At 55.1% G+C, this 22,882-nt stretch overlaps 1 protein-coding gene across 1 annotated transcript in view; it reads right to left on the reverse strand.

The window, feature by feature from the left end:
* The window catches only part of PKD1L1 (polycystin 1 like 1, transient receptor potential channel interacting), a 117,486-nt gene that overhangs the window by 91,003 nt on the left and 3,601 nt on the right, over positions 1-22,882 (reverse strand). The window contains exons 3-13 of the mRNA XM_034640150.1: positions 16,716-16,804; positions 13,153-13,186; positions 12,980-13,054; positions 12,803-12,907; positions 12,189-12,400; positions 11,187-11,485; positions 4,861-5,034; positions 3,026-3,145; positions 2,408-2,576; positions 1,698-1,937; positions 109-241 (exon numbers count right to left, since the gene is read on the reverse strand). Coding sequence (XP_034496041.1) covers positions 109-241; positions 1,698-1,937; positions 2,408-2,576; positions 3,026-3,145; positions 4,861-5,034; positions 11,187-11,485; positions 12,189-12,400; positions 12,803-12,907; positions 12,980-13,054; positions 13,153-13,186; positions 16,716-16,804 — 1,650 coding nt within the window. The remainder of the gene's footprint in view (positions 1-108; positions 242-1,697; positions 1,938-2,407; positions 2,577-3,025; positions 3,146-4,860; positions 5,035-11,186; positions 11,486-12,188; positions 12,401-12,802; positions 12,908-12,979; positions 13,055-13,152; positions 13,187-16,715; positions 16,805-22,882) is intronic.

The following is a 22,882-nucleotide window of genomic DNA, read 5'->3' on the forward strand; positions in this document are numbered from 1 at the left end:
AGGGCCCTCAGAGCCCTGAGAGGCGCCCTTTGGTGTCCAGTGCAGCAGGACTCTGTTCCCCGAAGCCCCGCCGTTTCAGCACTGAGATGACCCCGAGGCCGGCCCTACCTGCACCTTTCCCAGCCCCATGTTCTTCACAGGGGGCGGCTGGCAGGGCTCACGCACGACGAACAGCTGCTTTCTCAGGGAGGCAGCGCTGACTTCGTTGAAGGCAAGGACCTGGACGGTGAACTGTCCTTCCCTGCAAGGCCACGGTGCGCAGGAATGAAGACACCCCGCCCGCCAGGCGTCTGCCTGTCGCTCCTCCTTCCTAACACCCTCCACCCACGTCATTATAGGACTCGAGGGCCAGACAGCCCATCAGTGAGAAGAGAGGACACGCGGGTCATGGGGCAGGTGTCCATGGGGCCATCTGCTTCCTGGTTAATACGTTGGCTGCCTGCCTAGTGCAGGGTGAGCCGGGTGCCCAGCTCCCAGACCAATGTCACCTGCTGATGGAGAAACAATCATTCCCGTGGGGACACCTCCTGGCAGCCATGGCCTGGCCCCTCTGTGTACCATGGGGTGATCCTCCCTGTGACAGGCCCCCCAAACCCTCAATGAGAAAGTCTGGGCATGACCTTCCTGCTTTGCTCCATCAGCTGCGGGACCAGAGCGCCACCTGCCGTCATGGTGCATCCATAAGGAAGGCAGGTCAGGCTGACCACAGCACAGGATGGAGGTCCCCCTCAGGGCCCAGGTGGTTGGGGGGCCCTGGGACACTCCCGAGACGAGGTAGGGGTGCGGAGCGGTGCGTGTCCATCCCGGAGCCACAGACCACATTCCCAGGTCCAGGGCCCCAGGGTCCACCTGCAGGAGCCTACCCAGGTGCCCTGGCCCAACTCCTTCCTCCTGTGAACACCCAGCCCCAGTGCAGAGGGCACATAGGGAGAGCTAGTGACAGGCCGTTCGGGTGTGTCCTCGCACATGGCGAGGCCACAGGGGCTCTCAGGGAAGTCCTGCGCCGAGGGAGATCTGCCGTCTTTCCCTGCTGCTGCCGGCCACACGGGCCTTGGTTCTGGGCCCTTCTGCACACATGACCGTGTCATTACAACAGCACGAACGGTGCCACACCAGCTCCATCCAGAGGTCTGCACAGACTTGGCAACCGGGTGCCCAGTGCTAGGGTGTCCCCCCAGCCGGGAAGCAACGGCCAGGAGGCTCAGGCTCAGACCTGGCTGGCCTGCCCTTCGTCAGTCTCCTAACCTTGATGGCGGCGATCCTGCCGTCTGCCCTGGTGGCTTCCAGTGGGCACGCCTACCTCCCCCAGGCAGGCCCAGCAGCGTTTGGGTCTCCATAATGCTTCGTTCCAGGTAAACAGTGGGCGCTCACTAAATGCCAGTTGAAAGGACACAGCCCAAACTCTTCAGGGGGACAGTGAGCCCTTGGCAGTCCTTCCAAGCACCTTCTACCTCTGTCTGCCCCCCACCCTGCGTCCCACGGCCCTGTCCACGCATCCTGGTGCTCAAAGTGTCCGCTTCCCACCCTGCTGTCCCCAGACCGTGAGCTCCTGGAGAGCAGCAGGTTTATCTGTCTCTCTTCAGTATCTGCCAACTGCATGCACTGCTGGGTCGGCTGTGGAGAACCGGGGGCTCACACCTCGCAAAGGCCGTTCCAGCCACCACGTGCAGAGCCGTGCCTGCACCTGAGCCTCTCACCTGCTGTAGGTGTGACTGGCGGAGCTGTCCCCCAGGCCCACGGTGCCGTCCCCGAAGTCCCACAGGAAAGTGACGTCGGTGCCGAAGTTGAGTCTGCACTCAAAGGCCACGCTGGAGTTCAGCAGAGCCGAGGAGGGGGATGCGAGCCGGCTGGCAACGATCCTTCTCTGCGCCCTGATGCGGCGGGGCTCCGAGGCCACGCTGCCCAGCCTGCTGGCGGCCCGCACTGTCACGCTGTACCTGCGGTGGGGCCGCCGAGGGGGCGGGCAGGGCAGGTGGGGGACAGATTGGGTCAGGGGCAGAGAGCAGCCCCAAGAAAGGCAGGGGCGAGGGAGGCGACATTTTCGTCCACAGGGACTCCCCAGCCCCCGCGGTTCCCTGCTTACTGGGAGAGGTGGCGGGGATGCTGGGACCGCCCCCCCCTCCCCGTCATTATGTCAGTCACCTGCAGAGCGGCACCATCAGCACTGTGACCCTTGTTTGGATGGGGATCGACAGGTGGAGGAGGCAGGATGTGAACCCAGGACCACCGGTTCCAAAGGCCCATGCCCAACCAGGCGAGAGGGACTGCCTCGTCCTTTAACCTTCCATGTGCCTCCCTCCCGTTCACAGAAGTGCTCCTGGAATCACTCTAGCAGCAGCGGGGGAACCTGCCGACGAGCTAAGGCCAAGCTTCCAGCAGCCGCCCGTCATGACACCCATTTACTCACCACTGGGGGACGCTGAGTCTTTTCTTAATGCTCCTAGAAGTTGTCCTCACAGGGAGACCGTCTCCGAATGACCACACAAACTCCAGGGGGGTCGTCTCCTCGGTAACAGCCAGAAAAGTGATGTGGGCGTCAGTGGCAAACACGGTTCCGTTTGTGTAGACAGAGACGGCTGTGAGAGTCGGGGAGAGACCGAAGCTTGGGTCCAGAGGATGGGGGCCATGCGGGGGCGCCAGCATCCTCACCTCCCACACGGTATGGCCGGGAGGGAGGGTCCCCAGCCCACATGTAGGGCTGCAGTGGGCAATTCTGGCCCCAGATCAAAGGCCGCCGAAGTCATAGCTCATAAAGTATCAGGGCCAATTCACGACCATCCCTGTGAGTTCTCCTTGAAAGAACACGGGACGGAGCCAGACACTGCACCGTGACCCGCCCCACACCTTCAGGTCGAAGCCTCGCATGTGGTTTCTAGAAAGCACTAGAATGATCTGCAGGTGAACACAGAACTGGTTCAAGGGCAGACGCAAATCTCAGCAGAGCTAATGACAGCATCTGGCGCTTTCCAGGGCCCCTGTGACCTCAACGGACCCGAACAAGCCTAGAATCAGAGTGAAGACGTACGCTGCATGTGATATCTGACCGTCACGCGGGGCCAAGCCTGGCCGCCCCCTGCTCCACTCTGAGAAGTGAAGGACACGTCACACGAGGGACCGGCTGGAAATCGATGTGAGACAATGGTGCCTGAACAGATAACAAAACAAAACAAAACACATGTAAGGGCCTTAAAGTCCATTCGTTTGTCTCACGTGGTCGATGATCGGAGTTTTCCATCTTCTACTTTCCCTCTCCGAATTCCAGTGAGTTTCAGGTTCTGACACGTGAGTTCCGAAGTCAGACAGGCCTGCAGACCATAAGCCTTGTTCGGAGTGTCTCTCAGTAGCATGTGAAGTGTTTTCTCACCCCTGAGACCTGCGCTGCACGAAGTGAGTGTGTTCATCCCTTGCTGGACAGCCTTATCTTGGAAGACCTCCCTGACGGGCACGCTAAGGACTGTTTCGCTGCACGAGGTTCTCAACAGGGCCCCGGGGTGAGCCTCGGGCTGGTAACCCCTGGGACACACATGCAAAGTGCCGCATGTACAGGACACGTGCACACGCACGTACGTGTGCTTGTGTGTGCGTGCGTGTGTGCGTGCGCACCAGGAGGGCGGGTGCCAAACGTCTTGCCGGGTCCCAGGGGAGGACTGGCATGTGAGGGAAGACTCAGAATAACCCGTGTGTCTATATGAGGAAAGGAGGCGGGTTTTTTCTTGCAAGTACTGTTGTTCTGTGTAGTTCTTCCCTTCAGAGGGACAAAATCCTCATTTATAACAACAATAACAGACTGGGTGTTTCGTTCATCCATGCTTTAGGATTTCTGAAAAATAAATACCCCGTGACTGAGAGTGACATCATCCCACGAACAGTACCCGAAGCTTCATTCTGGTGGGAGTGTGGCATCAGCCTGCAGGAGGGAGCGCACGTACGGATTTGCACGAGAACACCCCGTTACGCACGCATCCATGCCAGACCTTCCGATTCTAACTCCCGACACAGAACGACGGGGGACAGGCTAGGGGCTCTCACGAGGCTAACCGTATGGCAGCCGTACGGTCAGGGTGGACAGCAAGTCGCAAAGACCTTCAGGTGAGTGAGTGTATCGGGATACGAGTCCCACTGGCTTCCTCTTTTCCCCAGTTCTGGGAAATGTAACCCATCGCTCCATTGACTCAGGCCAAGTGCTCTGGGATTGTCTTCAATGGGTATCCACGCTTGCCCATGACTCTTCTTTCCATGTGTTGCTGACACTTGGCTGGGATTCCCCATTCCTGCCCTGCCGACCCCCAAACTGGGTGCCTCCTCTACAATGCCAAGCAGATGGGGAGCCCCTTGCCAGTAGCTGCGGGGACTGATGGGACCAAAGCATGAGCAGAGCACCTGTGCCCCCATGAGCGCTCTTCTATCCCCAGCGCCTGTCCGGCCTGATCTGCTGCTTGGACTTCCTGCCGGGCTGTCAGATGCTCTCCCCACACCCGCTGCCTCACGGCTGCCCCCCTACCCAAGGCCCATGATGGATCCAACCCCTACCCGAGAGCTTCCTTATCCTACGGTGACACACCCACCCTCCCACCATCTCCCAGGCCCTGGCCACACCCTTCAAGAGGCAGCGCACATCTGAGCTCCTGTGTTTCCGGCACAGACCTCGATGTCTGTACTAGACGGTAAAAGCCGAGACCAGGACTTTGTAGGACTTTATCTTCACGTGCCCCTCAGAGCACAGTGCCGGGCAATCAGTGCTTCCTGCACGAGGCGGGGTAAAGGATGACTGCACGCCTGAGCTGAGCATCGGTTCAACCTGGGTGGTACCGCGTGAGCAGAGGCGGGTCTGGGCGTTCAGACATCGCAGGTGTCTCTTACCTTTCTGACCCGTGCGGGCGCCTGCAAAGGCAAGAAGCTCATCCTTGTGGGTGCTGCTGGAATTCATGAACACGGACACGGTCGCAGGGCCGATCTCCACAAAGTAAGGCCCAAGCTCCTTTTCGGTTCCACAAAACTCATTGTACACAAGCGCCTGCAGCGCATAGACTCCTTCTGGAATGAGAAGAGGCCATGTGATGAGCTATGAAGAGCATGAGCAATGTTGAATAGCTGTGCAAGGGCGACGATGAGTGAGTACTCCGGGAACGGGCCCAGCACAGGTGGCCTCCTCTTGCAGGAGGGGCCGCCTCATGGGCAGGGCACCCGTGCGGGGCAAGTGACACGCAACAGGGCCCGGCGTGTGCTTTAATGCTCCACAGTCACGAAATTCCTAATAATTTGTGTTAACCAAGGGTGCTGCGTTCTCATATTGCCCCGGGCCCCGAGAATGACGCAGTAGAACGGATTCACAAGGATGCAAATAGACACTGGCCGCCCTGCCACGAGACAAAAGATGCAGCAGTTGTGACAATCACAAACACACACGCACGTGCACGCGCGTGCCCACTGCCCTTCTATGCAGTGAGGGGCGGGCCACGAGATGGCTGGCGGGAGGGAAACAGAAGTCAGAGGGCACCACAGAAGGATCTGGGGGGAAAGCGAGCAGAAAGACTTCGAGAAGCAAAGGGACCTAGCACATACATGGCCAGTTTTCCATAAGGAGAGCTGAAATGCCAGCACAGAAATAGATTTACTTTTGTTAAAGATTTTATTTATTTAGAAAGAGAGAGAGAGAGAGAGAGAACGAGCAGGGGAGGGGTAGAGGGAGAGGGAGGGGCAGAGGGAGAGGGAGAAGCAGACCCTGTACTGAGCAGGGAGCCCAATGGGGACTCGATCCCAGAACCCTGGGATCACGATCTGAGCCGAAGGCAGATGCTTCACTGACTGAGCCACCCAGGTGCCCCTAGATTTAAAGACATAATTTAAGAAAAAAATCTTTCCTGAAATGAAGGAACATGAAGCATACGTACATATTGGAAAGGCACACCGCACACCAGAGAGACTTGACCCAGAACCGCCAGCGCTGAGACATGTTCCCACAAAGCTATGGGACCTCAAATATAAATAATGACTTTGAGCCAAAGACATCAAGTCATCTCTAAGGAGGAAAAAGGAAGCTGACCATAGAGCCCCCACAGCATGGGAAGTGTGGAGGGTCATGCAGACGGCCCCCCAGGCATGGAGGACTAAGATCCAGGCCCCTGCATTTCTGAATCCTCTGTCTGTGGCAAAGAATCTGTACTTTATCCTGACATCAGATATGAATGACATCCAGAACCCCACTCGGGCCAGACCAGAGGAGAGAAACACCTCTGTTCCCCGAGAAAAGAACGTGTGACAACGGACGGAAGAGCCAGCAAGCTGTCATTCAAATATAACAACTTTGAATATGTAAGAAGTGGGAATTTTATTGCATGAGTCTTCCTAGGACGGCTATTCCAAAACATGCATCTGATAAAGCCTGCTATCCGAAACGTACGAAGGACTCTCGACACTCAACAAACAAGCAAACAGACGGCCTGATTAGAAACTGCACAGAGGGGCTCTCGACAGAGACGTGTCACCCAAGGAGACAGTGAGACAGGGAGCAGCACATGACGAGATGCTCCGTGTCCTGCGTCAAGGCCGTGCACATGGGAACCACAGCCCTCGAGGACGGCCAGGATCAGCCCCGACGACACCCACTGCTGGCCAGTGTGTGGGGCCCCAAGAGCTCTAGCTCACCGCTGGTGGGGATGCAGAATGGCCCAGCTGTAGGGCCCCTAGCCGGCTCAGTCAGAGGAACGTGCAACTCTGGATCTCGGGGTCATGAGTCGGAGCCCCATGTTGGGCACAGAGATGACTTAAATAAATAAATACATAAACTTAAAAAAAATGGTGCAACTGCTTTGCAGTTGGGTGGTTTCTTTAAATAAAACAAACACGCCCTTACTGTAGGATCCAGCAATCATGGGGGTTTGGGGCAGACAGGTGCTGGGCTATTTGCTGAGACAGGGTCCTGCCAAGGGGGAGGACACCCCAAATCCTGCCTCAGACCAGGCTCCCTTCCTCTTCCTCACACGCTCTCACACTCACACGTACACACTCTCACACATGCACACACGCACACGCCATGCATTCCTGGCAGGGGTGTGATCACGAGGACCGGATGGAGGGTGAGCGCAGGTGCTCAGGACAGGAAGGTGTCAGGAGCCAACACGGCCGCCCTGTTGAGGGACACGGGGCTGTGACGCCCCTACATCACCCCTACATACTACACTACAATATAGTGATTGAACACTTCCCCACATCACCCTGTGCTCACCACGACAGGTGCACGCCTTCATCCCCATCCCCTGCTTCCCCATCCCCCCCCACCTGCCCTCTGGTGACCATCAGTGTGTTCTCTGGAGTTCAGAGTCTGTTTCTTGGTTTATCTCTCTCTCTCTTTTTCCCCCCTTTGCTTGTTTGTTTTGTTTCTTAAATTCCACATATGAGTGAAATCATATGGTATCTGTCTTTCTCTGACTGACTTATTTTACTCCACATTATACTTTCTAGCTCCACCCACATCATTGCAAATGGCAAGATCTCATTCATTTTGCTGGCTGAGTAATATTCCATTGTGTATAGATACTGCCTCTTCTTTATCCATGCATCAGCTGATGAACATTTGGGCTTTTTCCATAATTCGGCCATTGTTGATATGCTACTATAAAATCAGGGTGCATGTGTCCCTTTGAATCAGTATTTTTGTATCCTTTGGATAAATACCTAGTAGTGCAATTGCTGGGTCACAGGATAATTCCATTTTTAACTTTTTGCGGGACCCTCCATACTGTTCTCCTGAGTGGCTGCACCAGCTTGCATTCCCACCAACAGTGTAAGAGGGTTCCTATCGAGGACTTTTTAATTTTTTTAATTTTTAAATATTTAATTTTTTAAAGATTTTATTTATTTATTTACTTTAGACACACAGAGAGAGAGGGAACACATGAGCAGGGGGAAGGCAGAGGGAGAGGGAGAATCTGAATCAGACTCCGTGCTGAGTGTGGAGCCCAATGTGGGGCTCGATCCCAGGGCCCTGAGACTACGACCTGAGCCAAAATCAAGAGTCAGATGCTCTGGGGCACCTGGGTGGCTCAGTCGGTGAAGCGTCTGCCTTCAGCTCAGGTCATGATCCCGGGGTCCTGGGATCAAGCCCCACGTCAGGCTCCCTGCTCAGCAGGGAATCTGCTTCTCCCTCTCCCCACTCATGCTTGCTCTTTCTCTCTCAAATAAATAAATAAATCTTAAAAAAAAAAACGGAACCAGTCTTTGAATTTCATTGACTACATTCCTCCCCTAAGTTTATTAATTTCTGCTTTTATCTTTACTGCCTTCTTCCTGCTTTTATACAATGATTTGTTCCAGGTTTCCATTTTGAGTTGGATGCTTACCGTATTATTATTTCAGTTTTGAAATTGCCACCTGTCATATGGCCTTTCAAGTGTTCTGGCTTCATTATTAATTCATAGTTCTAGCCCATCATGAAGAGCAGGTATTTTCTCCCATTTTGTTTAAAAAAAATGCTGAGGTTGTCTCCGCGGCTTAAAATGTGGTCGGTGTCAGAAGTGAAACGGTGATCACTGGCATGATGTAGGGGCGTCACAGCCCCGTGTCCCTCAACAGGGCGGCCGTGTTGGCTCCTGACACCTTCCTGTCCTGAGCACCTGCGCTCACCCTCCGTCCGGTCCTCGTGATCACACCCCTGCCAGGAATGCATGGCGTGTGCGTGTGTGCATGTGTGAGAGTGTGTACGTGTGAGTGTGAGAGCGTGTGAGGAGGAGGAAGGGAGACTGGTCTGAGGCAGGATTTGGGGTGTCCTCCCCCTTGGCAGCACCCTGTCTCAGCAAATAGCCCAGCACCGTCTGCCCCAAACCCCCGTGATTGCTGGATCCTACAGTAAGGGCGTGTTTGTTTTATTACACTGTGTGCTAGCTTCGTGGTGACTACACAATGTGAAATTCAGAGCAATAGGGGGTACAAAACTAACAGTGAGTGCCAGCAACCCTCCTACATCCCAATGACAACCCATCTGAAGAGAAAATGAAAAAAAAGATGCATATACCCCAGCACGAAAAAAAAATCTCTTGCGAGAGACGTGCGCTTTCCCTACGAAGACAGTTTTAAATGCTTCTAGAGACACAAGGAAGACTTGGACAGAGAAAGGTATTTTCACGAGAGAGGAGACTCGACACTCTTGAGACTCTTGAATAGTCTGCGGAAATCAATTCATGAATTTCACATTATTCGAATAAAAACGCCCATAAGATGTTTTTATGGGAGCCTGTGGGAGTCTAAAGTCCACATGGAAAAATGGACAAGTGAAAATAACCAGAATAATTTTAGAAAAGACGAGTAATGGGGCGCCTGGGTGGCTCAGTCGGCTGGGCGTCTGCCTTCGGCTCAGGTCATGATCTCAGGGTCCTGGGATCAAGTCCCACATGGGGCTCCCTGCTCGGCAGGGAGTCTGCTTCTCCCTCTGCCCCTCCTTCCCGTGCTCTCTCTCACTCTCTCTCTCAAATAAATAAATAAAATCTTAAAAAAGGAAAAGAAAAGACAAATAACAAAAGGGAGCCCACCTGCATGGACTGTAGAACACAACCCACAAACAGGAGTGAGGAGGGTGGGCTGGGGGTGGCCGCCGGAGGCTGGCGCTCTCCGGATCCCTGGGGGCAGAGCCAGCAGTGCCCAGGGGAGGCCATTCAGAGAAAACTAAAATGCAATCTGCCCCTTCAGAGTTGTCACCAGAAGGCACAGTCCAATGTACTAAATATTCAACTCTGCGGAACAGGATTATATAAACACTGCAAGATACCACGAGAGAATTGTTTTGCAAACTTGGAATAAGGAAGGGATTTCTCTCTACGACATAAAACCCAGAAACCATACAAGAAAAGAGAAAGTATACTTAATAAAAATTAAAATTGCTGCACGAAAGGAAAAAAAGCTATAAGCAAAGCCCAAACACAAATGACAAACCAAGAAAGCCATTCATTGCAGCTTGTATCATACCAAAGGACTAATTTTCGCAATTACCGTAAGCGCTCATACCAACACCATATCAGGTTGAACCACGAAAGTGCTCTTCTTGGTAAAATATGGCAAACGTTGGCACTTTCGCATGATTGAACCTAATAACAGGCAAACTAAAACTGCAGAAAGATACGTTTTGACCTTTCACACTGACATCTGCACTGCTCCGGGCACTATAAACCGGCCAACCCTTACTGGGAGCAATTTAGCAACACCGAGCAAATTACAACTGCACCCAGCATCGAGGAGGTAATTCCTCTTTTCTATGAAATGGTACATATATGCGATTAGTCGCCGCAACGTTGTGTGCAATAGTGAAAGATTAGGAAAAAATCTCAAGGTCTAGCCATAAAAAGAATGGTGAGGTAGATTTGGGGCATTGCACTACTGGACCCCTCTGCACCCGCAGGGCAGGGCAGGGCAGCTCCCGCTGCGTGGGCGTGGGAGGCGCTCTGGATGCAGACGAGCGCGTGAGCGGCAGTGTTCCGCGTGGTGCACACGTCTGTGTTCCAGAGGGAAAGATGGTACTGTATGCACACACATGAGACATCTGAGATAAACAGCAGCGTTGCCTGAGGGGAGGTACCCGTGACTACACGCCTCCCTATAAGGCCAGGGTTTGAACTTCGAGAATGTACCATAGTCAAAAAATAATTTTAAAAAATAAACAGCAAACAGTGACATGGGGCCAGTGAGCAGGACAAAGTTGGAACTCTCCACCCGCCCCCACCCCCCAACAACAGCTCTGGGGACTTGGTCCTTCTCCACGCAGACTGGTTCCAGCGCCAAGATGTCTGGAGAAAGATGGTTTTTGTGACTTTGCCTAAACGCAAAGTGTTTGACATTTTAGTGCAAAAGATTAAGTGTGCGATGTTGTGTGTCGTGTGTGTACCTAAAGGAGTGTCAGTGATTGACACCACAGCACAGAGCTCTCCCCCTGGAGGTGGTCACGTGGCTTACCAGGTGTGTGCCCTCAGGACAGATTCCTGCCCCTTCTGGCCTTCCCGTGCTCCTCCAAATGGAGGACAGTAGCCACCCCCAGGGCCGATGACGGGATTGAATGAGGAACCGTGTATGGGAGCAGGCACAGTGGGGGCTCCTGAGCCTTCCTTATCAGAACACAGCAGGCACCCGGGGGGCGGGGGAGTGGGGTCTCGCTGTACCTGCACTCCCTGCCCGGGTTCAGATCCTGACACTGAACACCCTACCTTTCCCGAACTGGTGGTAGGCGGTGACCGCCATTCCTCCGGACACATTGCGGATCGTCACTTGAACCCCAGAGCTGTCCCCGAAATCCATCGCCAGACACAGAGGTGCTTGGGAAGCCACCTGGACCCGGAACCCCAGACTCGGAGGTGCCTGAGCGTCGGTGCCTGGGAAGTCACAGATGGTGGGATCCACCGCGTCAGCGGGAACTTGCACGGAGATGGCTCCAGGGTGACACTGAGCGAGGGGACAGAGCTGCTTGGGACGAGACCAGGATGCTGAGCCACTGTGGCTGAGGGAGCTGTGGGGAGAAGGGAGGGACAGCTTTGGAGAACACAACAGTCCAACCAGGAGGGACAGAGACTGGAGGAGAGCAAGCTTTGTGGAACCTGATGGCAGGGCTTATTTTCCCTGGTTCCCAAAGTGGGGTCCCGGGGCCAGTGGCGCCAGCGTCACCAGGCACAGGTGAGAAATGCAAGGTACACGAAGTCAGAAGGCCGGGGTGGGCCCGCAAGTCCGTGGGGAATGCTGAGGGCAGCTATAGTCTGAGAGCCCCCGCTCTGGCTGCATTAATCCCAGCCGCGACGCAAACCCTCTCCCTCATTGCTAGTAAGGGCCGTACAAGGTGTGCCTCCCGAAAGTCACTACCTCTGATGTTTCTGTGAAAATGCCCAACATGGGATGGGCACCAGCCTTTCTACCAGCAGCCCTTTGTGCTATTGAGTGCCCTGCGTGTCCACCAGGAATACACAATCATTCACAGCTCCAGTCTGGATGGGCATGTGACCGATGGGAAATACAAAGTTCACCCAGTAACATGGACTCTCATGGGAAAACAGTGGCCAGCTCTGTGGTCCAGGGTGCTGGGGCTGAAAGCACTGGCCACAAATACAACCACCACTAGGTGAACAGGGAGACAGTGAAGTCGCCAGCTCACGGCACATGGCTCCAGAATCAAGCAAGGTCTAGGGCGGACACCAGCCTCCCCGCCACCTTCACCCTACCTTCTGGGTAAGGTGGGAGAAGGTGCGGCCGGAGTGCGGGTCTGAGCAGATGCAGCTGCCTTGATGGGGGCTCCCATCGTGACAGTGGCCGACGTGACCTCGGTCCCTGGAAACCACTTGGGGGCCACGTCCTCTGCAGAGCGCTGCCATCCCGAGGGGCAGGAGGGCATCTGTACGTTCACGATGCAGGAGCCCACTGAGGGACAGGTGCACTGGAATTTAAGAGGTGAATGAATAAGGGGTCATGACAGGGCCTAGGCTGGCGTCAGCACTGGGCTCTGCACCGTCAGGAAGCTGGAGAATAAAGGGTCCCCATGAGGCTGCGGGGCCCCTCCTCCAGTGGGTTAGCACAGGGTGGCCCCGTGCATTGCAGATGGGATGCAGGAGGCGGTTCACAGCTGCCAGCACAGCGGCCAAGAGCACGCCGGCAGCCACCATTGGGAGGCTGGGGAGCCATTATTATCCCAAGTTCGGGCTACTCCCGCCTAAGTGACCATGAATGAGCTCCTTTATGGGGTCAGCTACAATCAAAGTGCATGGCAGAGTGGTGATTCTCTTGCAGACATCAAAATGCAGTACACATTTTCCTTCAGTGAGGATCTGATTCAGGTTACGCTTTCAAACCGGCTGAACAGCGTCCAAAGGACTAGCGGCGGGAAATACGGCTCGCCCCCAAGCACGAGGGCCGCCTGAGCCACCAGCAGCTTTCCGGAGAAGTTCTGTGGCATTGGGCAGACACACCCACCTGGAGAAGACCACAGAAGTCACTGCTCGCTATCCTAGCCGCACACATCCGTCGGCGACAGGGGCCCAGGCCACTGCTGCCCCAGAAGCTCGCAATTGTCACAGAAGGTCCCCAGGAATTTCTGGATACGAAGGAAAAAGGCAGAAACAGGAAGGCTGGCTGTGCTTCGCTCACTCATGTGGCCCCTGTGACCACGGGAGCCCTCTCTGAGACCCACACCTGCTCATCGGGGGTCCAGGTGACACCTGGGTGCCTGCAGATAGAAGCTGAACCCCCAAAGGGTGTGGCAGCATTTCTGGGGAGGGGGTGTCACTGAGGAGGAGCACGTTTAAAGCCCTTTACTAACATCTGTCCCCAGCTGGGACCCTGCTTCAGATGGCTCACCCGAAGGGCGGGTCACCATCCGAATGTGCTCTGCTGTCTGGGCTCGGGTCACCAGGAGCTGTCTCCCGAGGCAGAGCCACACCTCTGAGGGATTCACCTGTGCCTCGGGGCTACTGTCTGATGCCTGGTGGCTGCTCCTGTGCAGGGCGGACGCTCACCAAGTCTGCTGCCCTCCAAGTTCCGGGAATGGGGCAAGGGGCATGACCACAGCCGGCAAGGACGAGGACCTCTTAGAGGGTCCCCTTCATGTCCCATGTCACGGGGCCCCGTTTACCTTGACCCATGGGCCCCACAGGAGGGATGTGCCAAGGCCGGTCAGGCCCAGGGCACTCAGACACGGACGTTGTCCCCCTCCTCTGCTACAGGGCTGGGTCCTTGTCCTCGGGCCGGTGCAGCTGAGCATCTCTGGCCCAGGCTGTCCTAACCCTGGGCAGGAAGTATCTGAGCTCTGGGCAGCCGGCTTCCAGCCATGCTCATGGGGCAAGGGGTGCAGACTTCAGATCACAGCACAAATGCCACAGGTCCCGTGAGCCCCCTTGCGCCCTGCCGGCTGCTGGGGCCGCACCCTCCTGGGTTCTGCCCAAGGCCCTTCCTGTCCACACGGGGTCACCCGTTCTCTCTATCCAGGAGCTCTCCAGCCGGTCAAGGCCGCCGTCCTCCTGCGACACAGTTCCTAGTCCTCTTGTCTCGGCTGCTTGCTTCCTACCCACTCCTTCACAAATTCCTTTAGCTGTTACGAATACACTGATGTTCCTTCAAACCCCACAGGCCTCGGCTGAGCTCGCACAGCCTCCAGAGGACAGACAGGGAGCACCTCCCCAGACTGCTGCTCTGCTCAGACCAGTTTCCAGAGTCTTCCGGGGGGAAGGCCCCCTCCCCCCATGCACGCTGGCTGAGACTAGGCTGCCCTGCACCCCTGCTTGGTGCAGCCAAGGACCAAGGGTGCCCGCATCCTGTTGAGCAGTGTGGGCCGTGGGCAGACGAGCTCCAGCGCAGGGCACGACCTGCTCTTTGTTCCCTCTGCTTACTCACAGGCCCTGATCCCCTTCACGAGCTGCGGCAGACTCAGTAATTAAACTTTCCGTGGTGATGCACGGGAGCACAAATTCCAACCGGGGTTTCTCTCCAGCAGAACACGCTTACTTACACACCGGCCAAGTTCCAAAATCGCTTTGCAACAATCAACCCCGAAGTTCCTCCCTGGTTTCCCCTAGCGCTGGAGGTAGAGTGAGTTTTTGGTGGGGGCCCCAGAGGATACATCAGTCCACCTGGTGACCTGGGCCAGCAAGGGGACAGCCAGCCAGATGGGCAGCAGCCACCACACCTGCGAGGCAGATGCATGGATGGTCCCTCCCCGGGTAGGAAGGCTACGGTGGGCACAGAGGACTGCAGACACCACAGTCCTGGGCCACGTGCTCAGGGACGTGGCTCACAGACCACCTGGCAGGTCCCACTCTCCCCAGGACTACAGCCAGCAAAGATGAGGGACTGGCGGAGCCGGGCTGTGGACAGGTGTGGGGAGCGGGGGTCCTCGTTGGTTTTGCTTTTCTGGGTTTTCCCACAGTGGCTGACCTGCCATGTCCCCACAGTCACTGGTCAGACTGGGTCTGGGTCCCCTGCCGTGTGTGTACTCTGCGAGGGTAGGCCTCCATCTGCACCCCAATCTGCTCTCTGCAGTGTTAGGGTAGCGGCCAGGGCTTGGCAGGGCGTTGCGGGGACACAGAAGGCCACGTGCATCCACTCTATGCATGACCAGTAAGAATCAAACATAAACCTGACCTGTCACCTCCCTGCAGAAGCCTCCAGGCCCACAAGTGCAAAGCAGAAACATCTTGCACGCCCACACCTCCTCCCCTGCCCGCCCTTCCTGGCCTCCCCACTCTGGTAGGGGTGGGGTGGGCTACGCTGCCTCGGGTCCCTGCCCTGCCGGGGCCTTTTATTTCTACCCCAGGGACGCCGGCCACTCCTGAGGGAGGCTTCAAGAGGCATCAGGGGGTGCTACTTGATCTGCCTCTGGGGGTCTCCTTCAGCCGGATCCCAGAAAAAAGAGGCCATGGGTGCGGGGCCTTGTCTGGGCACAGAGGACACAGAAAGGAGCCTTTGTCTTCGGGGGTAAGCTCCTACCGGAATAGAGTGGTTCATCCCAGCAGTGCTGCCAGCAGGGGTGGCTAGTACCCGCCCCTATGATCAACCTGCTTTCTCCAAACGGGCCACGTTCCTTCCCGTGCCTGCCATTCCCCTGTGTGCTGGGATGACTCCTTCCCTGGCTCCACCTAATGGACTTCCGGCTCATTCTTCAAGCCCAGTCCCCAGTCCCAGGCCTTCCCGACTCCGTGGACACAGCTGACAGCCCCCGTGCGTCCCCTTAGTGGGGCCCACATTGCCCTATTTGCTGTTTGGATTATGCTTCCCTCTTGCACTGGATTTAGGGTCCCCCCGTGGAGGACAGGATCTTATCAGTCTCTGTAATCCAAATTCTGCCTTGTAGGGTGGGGGCTTCAACGATGCTGGAGTTTTGTGGGGAAGCGGAAGGAGGAGTCATGCAAATAAATGGACAGCAGATGCACTGAGGTCCATGGGGAGAACCGAGGAACGGGCGGGTGGGCCACATGCGGTGGCTCGCATCAGTGAACAAGGTGAAAATGCACTAATCACCAGGAAGGACAAAGAAACGTCTGCATCCGGGCACCCTGTGTTTCCTTTAGGAAAGATCCCGTTTGTTTTCTGTATGCGTCAGTGTTTAATTTTCATCAGGGTGAGTAAAACCACAGATTTCAGGACTAGCATGAGGTAGAAACCAACAACAGGCCACGTATTTTTAGAAGCATGCTTAACTTCCAATTTCTGATTGCCCAATGCTACTTTCTTATAGTGGCGAAAAGAAAAACAAAAACAAAAAAACAAAATCGACCATCCTTCTCATTTTAAAACATACACTTCATCAGTGCTCGGTACCTCCATGTTGTTGTGAAACAGACCTCGAGGATTTTTCACCCTAAACATCCTGTGGACCCTAAACCCTGCACCCACTGAATACACAGGGTCCTCACTCCCCAACACCCCCCAACCCAGCACCCACCACCCGTCCTCCGTCTCTAGGAACTTGGCTCTAGGGACCTCATGCATGTGGAATCCTGCAACAGCCGTCCTTCTGTGACTGGCTCATTCCACTTAGCGTCCGGTGCTCAGGGTCCCTCTGATGCTGCTGTTTTCAAGTTTACTCGTGTCGCACCCACAAGAAGACCAGTCACCTGTTCTTCCTTCCACCGCGATCTATGCGCTCTGCAACCTCCCACACCCTGGACAGCCCTCCCGAGCTCAGCCCAGCCCGGGCAGGTCCTTGCACGCCCATGTGCGTGTGCAGAGGAGCAGGGCTCCGCTGGGGCTCGCGGACATACCTGTCTGCACTGTCACACCGATCCGAAGTGGTCTGTGTCCTCCCGCAGACAGTATTTAACGCTGCTCTGCTGGTTGTTTTCAAAATGTTCTGGGAGGGGGACAAACAGTAATAATTTGAGGGCTACTTACAAAAACCCAGTGAATTTGGGAAAGTAACACTATTTCCCTCATAGGATAGCAGCTGGCCCCGTTGGGCTGTAGAGAACAGGCAGAGAACAAAGCAGGCGAGCCCCCATCCTCCCAGAGCCCACGTTCTCGGGGTGTTGGGGGGCCAGCTGGAGAGCAGGAGGGCTGTGGACACCAGGAGAGCAGGGGGTGATGGAGGAGCCAGGGAGGTCAGATGGGATCTTCCAACCTGGGACTTTGCATGTCCTTCTCAATGAGACAGACGTGTGGGTACCAGAGTGGCCTAATCTGACTCATGTTGTGGAAACTTTGGCCTGGCTGCCATATTGAAGAAGACTATGGGAGACGAGAACCCCAAAGGAGATGTTCTGAATTGGCTCTCAATTCAGACATTACATAGGCCCGAGAGACACGAGTGGCTGTTTCCAGTGCTGATATGGGCGAGGCAGCACCGCCGGGTACCCCTGATGGAACCCTTACAAGAGGCAGGGCACCATAGGACGTTTGTGTCAAACTAACCAGTACAGACCTTCCTCGATTTACAATGGGGCTGCGTCCAGATGAACTCGTCATAAGTTTAAAATACTGTTAAGTGGAAAATGCATTTAACACACCCAGCCTCGCGAACATCAGAGCTTAGCCTGGTCTGCCTTCAATGTGCTCAGAACACTTCGTGAGCCTACACTGTGCAGAGTCCTAGAACACAGGCCTGTTTTATAATAAAGTGCCGCCCATCTCCGTGATTGGAGTCTGTACCAAAGGTGAGAAACGGAGCGGCTGTGGGAACGGCAGGGTTGTCAGGGCATCGGCTGTGGACCCTTGGGACCATGCACCTGCCCGGCACCTGCCACCCAGCATCCCGAGAGAGGATGTACCGCACGTCGCCAGCTCGGGAAGAGATCTCCACTCAAAATTCCAAGTACGGTTCCTACTGAATGTGTATTGTTTTCATAACATTGTTAGGTCAAAAAATCCTAAGATGAGCCATCAATAAATCGGGGACCATCTATATAATGAGGCTGGCTGCTCTTAACTGCCCCAGACATAGGAAGGAAAGAAAGGATGAGCTCAGGGTTTCAAACTCCCATCTCGAGCTGCGTATGGATCCAAATTGGCTCCAAAGAACTCCCTATCTTCTGTGGCCACAGGGCTCGGACTCCTGAAAATCAACCCAGAGCCTCATCCCTGGGATTCACCGGAGAGAATGCCAGGGGCTCTAGAAGTTGGAAAAGGCACAACCCTCCCCACCCAGCCTCCCTGGGGGCGTGGCCCTGCCAACACCCTGACTCGGGCCCCAGAAAACTGATGCGACAGAACAAATTTCTGTTGTGTGAAGCCACCCAATTTGTGGTGATTTGTCGCGGGGGCTCTGGGAAGCCCGTGCAGGGGACTGGCTCCGATGGGGTGGCCCCACAGGTGGTCAAGGAGGCAGTGAGGAGGGCTTGGCCTGGGACACCTGTAGAAGCAGAAGCTAGGACTGGCGGGATGGGCTCCTGGGGCAGAAGGAGGATCAGGCAGGAGAAAGAACGAAAAGACAAGGCCAAGGGCTTGGCAAATTCAGGGCTTGGGTGGGTGCAGGTGGGGCGCCTGGAGGGGACCAGGCCGTGATGCTGTCCCTGGTCTCCCCTGTGCCCCGTAGGAGCAGCTTCCCATGACAAAATCCACAACTTGGCAAGCCAAACAGTGGGAGAAGTGGGGGGGGGCGTTAGAACTTTTGGGGGCTTGCCACCTCATTGTCGCACACTCACAGAGCCCCCAGCCCCCCAGACAGCGCTCCACTACGGGCATGTGCATAAAAGGCAGCCACAGTCCTCAGACCAAGGGCCCAAGCTTCAACTGGTGCCTGACATAATTTTTAGCACGAGTGGTTTCAGCCAAGTAATAACCAGGGACCCGTCCCCTCTGAGGGAGGAAACCACGGAACTGTCCCCACGCACTCTCTACCTGTTCTGAGTGCAGGCCAGATGCTCTGCTCCCAGAGGAAATCGCATCCAGGTGTTGAGAAGGCCGAGGAGCAGGCTGACAGACGCCCAGCGCCCGGCCCCTCTGCACTGCCACACCACCTGCCAGGCCCGGTGACCCGGGCGGGCCCTGCCCTTTCTGGGGGATACGGAACCCCGGGCTAAGGCAGCCCCTTTCCTGAGTCCTGGAAGGTATCATGAGCTGTCATGAGGGAATGGGACAGGGGCAGGGAAGAAGCCCAGTGTCCTCTCCCCATGGACCTCCCCTGCGGCCACCAGCGACTAGGCCTCCCATTAGCACTCCTGTCTGCAGGTCCCATAAATTCTACTCTTTGGCCGAAGCTAGTCTGTAACAACACAAACTTGCAGGCAGGGTTTGTTTTCCAACTCTTGCCACTTACACAAAATTTCCAGCATAAACAAGTCCATGGAGGCAGAAAGCAGATTAGTTGTTGTCCGGGGTGGGGGTGGGGAGAGATGCCCTACCAGGCATGGCATTTCTTTTGGGGGATGATGAAAATGTCCCAGAACCAGACTGCAGCGACATCACACAACGCCATGCACATTCTAAATGCCACCTCAGTGCACCCCTTAAAATGGTTTCAGTGGTTAAAAAAAAGGCGGGGGACTGGGGAGGAAACAGAGCTGTGCCTTATGGGAACGGACACTACGGAAATCAAGATCAACTCTGAGACTGATGAAGCTCCTACCAGATCTGAGCTGGATCATAACAGAAACCTAGTATGAGACAACTCAACCCGCCCACCCTGCTGCTCCTCCCGCCTCACCTCTGCCCTCTGCCCCCACCACATTCCACTCCCATCCTTTATCAGCTACCTGCAGATATGCCAGAACCTTCGAACCTTGGAGCTACTTCTTGCACATAAAGCCTTTCCCAAGCTCTCCTGTCACCTGACTCCATTCAGCATCGCTGTTCCTGGGGAGCGCCCAGCCCTCCCCGCCAGGCCTCACAGCCCAGCAACGCTGCAGGGGCTCCTGCAGCCCAGCTCGAGCTTAAAACCAGTGAGTTTCAGGGATACAATAAGGATGCTCACGTTTTCAATAGAAACAGAACTCAGAGCGAGGAGGACCACAGGGTATGCGCTGCATTACACGGGGACGGGGGCAAGGCCAGGCCCCACAGACGCCCAGTGAGCACCCGCAGCGTTGGGACCCCAAGGGAAGCAAGTGCTGGGTGTCCCCTAACATCTGGCCTCGGGAGTGGCAGCTCTCAAGCACACCCACAGAGGGAGAATTCAGGAGAATCCCACCTCTTCTTTTTCTTTGGGTCTTCCTTAAGCCGCTGAAACTGCTGCAGAAAGAATACTAGAGTAGAGCCAGTAAAATGCAGCTCCAGCTAATGAAATTCGGGAAGTGATATTCTAGAAACTTAGTCAACTTGCTAAAGGTACATAATTCGAGTAAGTGAGTAAAGGGTGGAATTTGAGGGGGAGCGCGCAGTGCATATGCTGAGACTCAGGCATTCTATTAGGGAAAACCCACCACAGGACAGCTCTCCAGGGAAGGGCTCAGGTTGTCCACGAGTTCCCAAGGATGACCTCAGAAAAACGTATCTAGTAGCCACAAAGGTGTAAGAGAAACCTTACGAGGTTTGATGCTGCATTTATACCCATTTTCTATTTACAGCACCCATCAAATTATGCCCACAGACCGCAAAATAATTCAGCAAGTGCAACTTTAAACACTTTGCCTTTGAAAGGCTTGAGATGTCTAGAAACCTTCTGGTGGTCCGCAGGGTGGCGTCCCACCCCAGTTCACCCGGGAAGGCCCGACTGCGAGTCTCTCTCCAAAGTGTGCGGCCTCAGCAGTAATGTGTATGCTGTGCTCTCCCTGGATAGGAAGGGTTTTCTGAACAGGAATAAAGAGCTGTGGGCAGAATAACCTGTTGAAACAGTCGTGCTAAGCTTGACAAATTGAAGGAACAACAGATAACCAGGTGGGGATGCGTCCAGGCTGGTGGGGCTGGCCAAGATAGTACCACACTGGGAAGGCCAATGGGCCACCCTCCTCCCACGCCTGAGTCACACAGTCCCCCCCGCCCCCCCCCCCCCCCGCAGGCTGCAGGAGGCAGGACTGACTACCCTAAATGTTACTGAAAGCCCTAAATATTTTATTCGGCATTAATGAAAACATAATTCCAATCAGGGGCCCCAAGCTTTAACAGGAAGAAGTTTTTAGGAGAACAAGACATCCTGAGAACAGAAAGCACTAAGCTAGCCCTTACTGTTCTGTTCTGAAGACAAGAAGACTGAGGGTGTATGCCTTCCCTTCCTGAAAGACCCAGGATTTGCCGGGGAGGTGGGGGTGAGGACCCAGCTCATCCACACAGTGTGTCCTGTCTTCTCATGCTAAACTCAAGATGTGTTTACCCGAAATCACCCCCAATCTGCCCCCTGAACTACAGGAGTGGATTTTATAACCTTAACCGCCCATAACGTTCACTTGGGGTAAGAAACTGTATTGACTCATTTGTGTTTGTTCTAGAAAACCAAATTTGCTCGTCAACTTTTTATGTAACATTTAACCTATGAACCATGATCTTTCACGGTTCCCAGACCCAACTTCAGAGTGGGGGGTGGGGTCTCCCCCACAACACCAAGCGATTCTCAGATATCAGCAAGAACTCAACTCACTTCTGGCACCTTGTACCCAAGACAGTGTCAGACCCCACAGGTGATGGGCTCGGTCCCCCCACACTCCCCCCACCCCCACATTCAGGCGCCAGCCGGGAGCCCCAGGCTGTCACCTCTCCCTCTGACCCGCTGTTCCTGATGGCAGGTTCCAACACCTCCTCCTTAGGGTCTTTCATTCACTAGGGTGGCTCACAGCACTCAGGGAAACTGTTAGTCCTGTCTACCAGTAAGGGTACGATAAAGCAAATGAACCTACAGCCGGAAGGGAGAGGAAGGGCTCATGGAGCTCCCACGTCCCCCCCAGGGCCCACTGTCCCCAATCGCCACGTGTTCACCAACCTAGAAGCTCTGAGATCCCGTCCTCAGGGTTTTTGGTTTTGTTTTTGTTTTTTTTTGGAGCCAAAGGTGGAGGGGTAGGGGTGGGCCTGGGAGTTTCAACCAGAGAATCCCAGGGCTGGGTCCCCTGGCAACCAGCCCTCCCAACGCTGGGGAGGGGTCTGACGTCCCCATTAACATAACAAAAGACACCCTCTGGCCCTTTGCTACTGTGAGTTCCGAGGGTCTGGGGAACTGAGAGCCTTGGACAAAGACCACATTCATATGAGAAATATAGTCTGGTTATTTGAATGACCAAAGCTGTATTTCTTCTCAATCCCAATACGGCACATGACTTTTACTTTTACCTAATTGGGATATAATCAACTCCACCAAGAGGAAACACCCAATATAAAATCCTGAAGTTAAAAAGACCTATCTGTTCTTCCCGGGGAGCAGAAGCGTTTTACAAACTGATACATTGTCATCAAACCTGCCCAGGGCCCTGGTGCGCAGCTCCCAACCCCCCAAAGCCATCACTTGAGGCTGGGGTGGCCAGGGCTCCAGGGAGCAAGGCCCTGGGGGCTTGCACAGGGCACGGTGGGCTTAAGGTCAACAGGAACCAGGGAAACCCCAACAGCACAGGCAGGAGGTCCAAGGCCATGGGGACCGGAGGCTGTGCACATGGGTCACAAGAGCAGGTGGAGGTGGGGAGCACACTGCTGGCCCACGACAAACCCACAGTAGCAGGGTCCACTTGTGTCTGGGGGAATGCACCCCCCATTCGAACCTCTTGAGACCCCCAGTCCCATCACTACAAGTGCACCTTGTTAACCTGAAAACCCCACTTTGAACTTTCCCAAAGTGGCAGGTGAGCCTGGAAGAGCTCCCAACAGGAACAGGGTGGACTGAGATATGGTTAATTTTCAGATACAAATGCCCTTAGAAGTACTGTGTTCATGACTGGGGACCCCATGGGGAGTAGTGGGGACCCTGTGGGGAATACTGGAGACCCCATGATGAGTACTGAGAACCCATATGAGGAGTACTGGGAACTCCCATGGGGAATATGGGGATACCTATGAGGAGTACTGGCAACCCCTGTGTGGG

This window comes from Ailuropoda melanoleuca, chromosome 1 (assembly GCF_002007445.2).
Source record: "Ailuropoda melanoleuca isolate Jingjing chromosome 1, ASM200744v2, whole genome shotgun sequence".
Classification (NCBI taxonomy): domain Eukaryota; kingdom Metazoa; phylum Chordata; class Mammalia; order Carnivora; family Ursidae; genus Ailuropoda; species Ailuropoda melanoleuca.